The sequence below is a fragment of the Odontomachus brunneus genome, unplaced genomic scaffold (assembly GCF_010583005.1).
Source record: "Odontomachus brunneus isolate Ranch 3 - 2012 unplaced genomic scaffold, Obru_v1 Obru_scaffold_003, whole genome shotgun sequence".
NCBI classification, from domain to species: Eukaryota; Metazoa; Arthropoda; class Insecta; order Hymenoptera; family Formicidae; genus Odontomachus; species Odontomachus brunneus.
In genome coordinates this window covers 2,442,395-2,445,792 of record NW_022639453.1, presented here as the reverse complement: position 1 = coordinate 2,445,792, position 3,398 = coordinate 2,442,395, and the positions used below count along the sequence as shown (strand labels likewise).

At 34.8% G+C, this 3,398-nt stretch overlaps 1 protein-coding gene across 1 annotated transcript in view; it reads right to left on the bottom strand.

Annotated features, from left to right (window-relative positions):
• LOC116844119 overlaps window positions 1-3,398 on the bottom strand; it is a 22,108-nt gene continuing 18,710 nt past the window's right edge. The window contains exons 4-5 of the mRNA XM_032815274.1: window positions 1,701-1,808; window positions 1-1,605 (exon numbers count right to left, since the gene is read on the bottom strand). Of these exons, the coding sequence (XP_032671165.1) occupies window positions 1,458-1,605; window positions 1,701-1,808 (256 nt within the window). The 3' untranslated portion in view covers window positions 1-1,457. The remainder of the gene's footprint in view (window positions 1,606-1,700; window positions 1,809-3,398) is intronic.

The following is a 3,398-nucleotide window of genomic DNA, read 5'->3' as shown; positions in this document are numbered from 1 at the left end:
TTCGCCTTTAAAATTGGCAGTTGACTCTTATTTGCCTTATTCTTTGTTTGCTTTGGGAATAGTTAAAGAACTTTAAAGATTTATATTCAATACAGTGTTCACACGTATAAAAGAATATGACGTTGTCATGATCATCACTCTAGTAACTGTATTAGTGTTTATAAATACACATGATGCATTTATACATTTATTCACAACACGATCAGTCCTAGTCAAAAATATTGTATATTAAAGTGCGACAAGCGATTATCTTAATGGCTTTTAGACATCGTAAGTTTGATTGATATTCTCTTGCGTAACGTCAAAGCTCTACATGCATCATAAATTATATTTATAAACATTTTCACAGATTTGTCGAGCTTCTTTGTGATATATTAACCATCAACTTTTTAACATAACAGTCACAGACCGACTAACAGACTTCTTTATTTATCTATATGACATTAAAAGAAAAAGTTTTACCAATTTAACAAAATACTAGTACTCGCAATAGATGGTTTGTTCATATGAGGTAGCAAATAATCTATATGGTGGGAACAAATGATTAATTATTTTTAATTCGCTGTCCTAAATTTCTCTTTTTTTGGAATGAAGATACAATTAACGTAATTTAACTCAACCATAACCTTAACCTAAACCTAAACTAATCTAAATAGACGAGACCAAATATATCTTGTATTTTGGAATTATATGTTTGTTAAAATGACAAATAATGAGAAAAGATTTGCAACCATAATTATTCGATCTTTTCCCCTAACACTCATCAAACAGCAAACGTGCTCTTATACTTTTCCTTATCTTTCTTGCATGGATGGATCTTATCTGAACTGACTTATGCATGGATCCTATCCTGAACTGACTCATGCGTGGATCCTATACTTCATGAACCTCTACTTTTCGTGATTATTGTATACTTCACGGGTATGCGATTATTTTAAATACGTCACATTGTGCATTCGCGACGCTGGCTGCCGATCGATTCGATATAATCGCACCTACGTAGGCAGCTGGAACTATCGTCAACGAAAATAGCACTTCCAAGTCTGCCTTGAATCGCTCCCGCTTCGACTATCCTCTTTATCAGCTTCCACCGACCCGTGCCAATTAGTGAAAGTGCGGTTAACGTTAAATCCGCGAGATACACCGCTTGCTTAATTTAACTCGGGCGTAACTAAACGCGACAGTTTTCCTGTGCTGGTTTTACCGGCACCGCGCGAATCGATCGCGCGTTCTGCTCTCTCGTCGAATCTTCTTTTTTGTTCGCGTCTCAATTCCATCCGACAGCAACTTCGTCTTCGGTCGCTTACCAGCTCGATAATGCGCGATCGATCGACGAATCGTCGTTTCCTATTTATCGCAAATCAATCGGCAGATGTTGAACTTACAATTAAGTTTTTATTCTCTCGAAAGAAACGATCGACAAGATTAACTCTCGTTCCGCTCAACGTTCTAATCCTTTACGATATTACACTTGATATTTGATCCAGAATCCCCTGACCTGGCAAGCACGATCGGTAGATCCGCGAGCAGTCACGATTACTTCGTCCGAACTCGAGTGCCTCTAAATATTCGGAATCTACAGACGAATTCGCTGCTTCTTGAGGTCTGAAATTAACAACGGTTACGCCACGACAGATGAATAAAATTACGACGTGATCGAGAAAGAAAAAGAGAAAGAGAGAAAATTCAATTTATCCTACGTGAAAAAAAGATGCAACAATTCTCCCACGAGCCCTTCGTCCTCCAAAGGCGCCAATGCTGCTTCGCAAATTGTCTTTTTCACACACTCTTTTCCGTCTATTCCTCTCCTACGAATAACAGAAACAACAGAAAACTAATTAAATAACAGAAATAACAGGAATAACAGAAGGAAAAAGAAAATTCTGTTTTAATTTTAATCTTTGATTGTGTGCGTCTATGCAGAGCACTTTAGAATTAAACAATCACTGAGGACATGATGCTTTGGATTGTCGTATAAGTCAATCGGTGAAAGAAATAACTGTTCGAAAACAATGATAAGTGATGAAATCTAGTTTATTTCCGCCGCTAAAGTAATAACAAATGAATATAAGTTCCCATCGCAACAATTGATAATTGTTGCTTGTATCGAGAATAGAAATCCAAGAAATTCGTTAGATGTATAGAGGAGACCAAGTCTAATTGACCCAAAAAGTATGTTGGCCATGTTCCTTATTTGTGATTAATTGTAAGAGAAACAATGGAACGAAACCACAAAATATTCTTTTTAGGACATAAGTACTTTTTTCTGAATCTCAATAAAAGCTCATCTGACCGCTCCTATTTCATATGCCTGCAAATCACAACGACACTTTTCGCTGACGAATATATATGCCCATAATACTCTAATAGTTAGAAAATAGAAAATCTAACTCAGGAGTAGCTGAACACATATTTATAGCATTCTGAAATTTCTTATTAATATTCATTATGAGTGAATAAACTTAATTGACATGTTATTAGTTAGAATAAAGTTTCCTGCATATGTACGATATATTAGACAACATAATGTCTAAAATCGGGACATAAGACGTCTTAAAGATCATCTTTAAAGATGTCTTTAGATCATCTTTAAGATAGATCTTTCAGACGATTTACGTATAAATGTCTTTAAGGCGTCTTAAAGATTATCTTTAAGACGTCTTATGTCCCGATTTTAGACATTATGTTGTCTGGGATATTACTGTTTCGGATAATAAAGGTGTTTTTCATACATAAAATGATTGAAATCGAACATATGAACAGACGAGATAAAATTGTCATAACACTGGGCAACAATTTGTTTAATTTTTTGTTTGCGCCGAATACTTTTGGTATATTTTTTATAATATAAGCGCCCTGAACGAGAAAGTAATAATGAAAAATATTACAGTTTTTGAGAAAGGCATAGTTCAATTTTTTCTCTTTAACCACTATTGAAAAATCGATATGTATAGATTTTTCAACAAATATGAGGAACTCAAATCTGATCATCATTTCCTGTTTTGCATTCGAAATATAATTCATGCATTACGAGTCGCATTGCGATTAATTTGCACTCTTACTAAAATGAATTTCGCCACAAATATAACAAAAATAATCACTTTTAACTAACTTCTAACTTGACTGCGCAAACATGATATAATCAATATAGCTAATATCTTAAGATTTATTGATTGATTGAGAATATCGCAAAACGATATAAGACTTTTATGTTCACCTCAATCCGTTCTAATGTTAGAATAAAGTTTCCTGCATGTGTATGATATTACTGTTTTGGATAATAAAGGCGTTTTGGTAAAGGTGTAGAAAAAGGGCGCCACCTCAGATCAGCCTGATCTTGACATATGTCATAGAGGTCACCCTTCTGAGTGACCTTCTGAAGATTTTAGCCGTCGCTC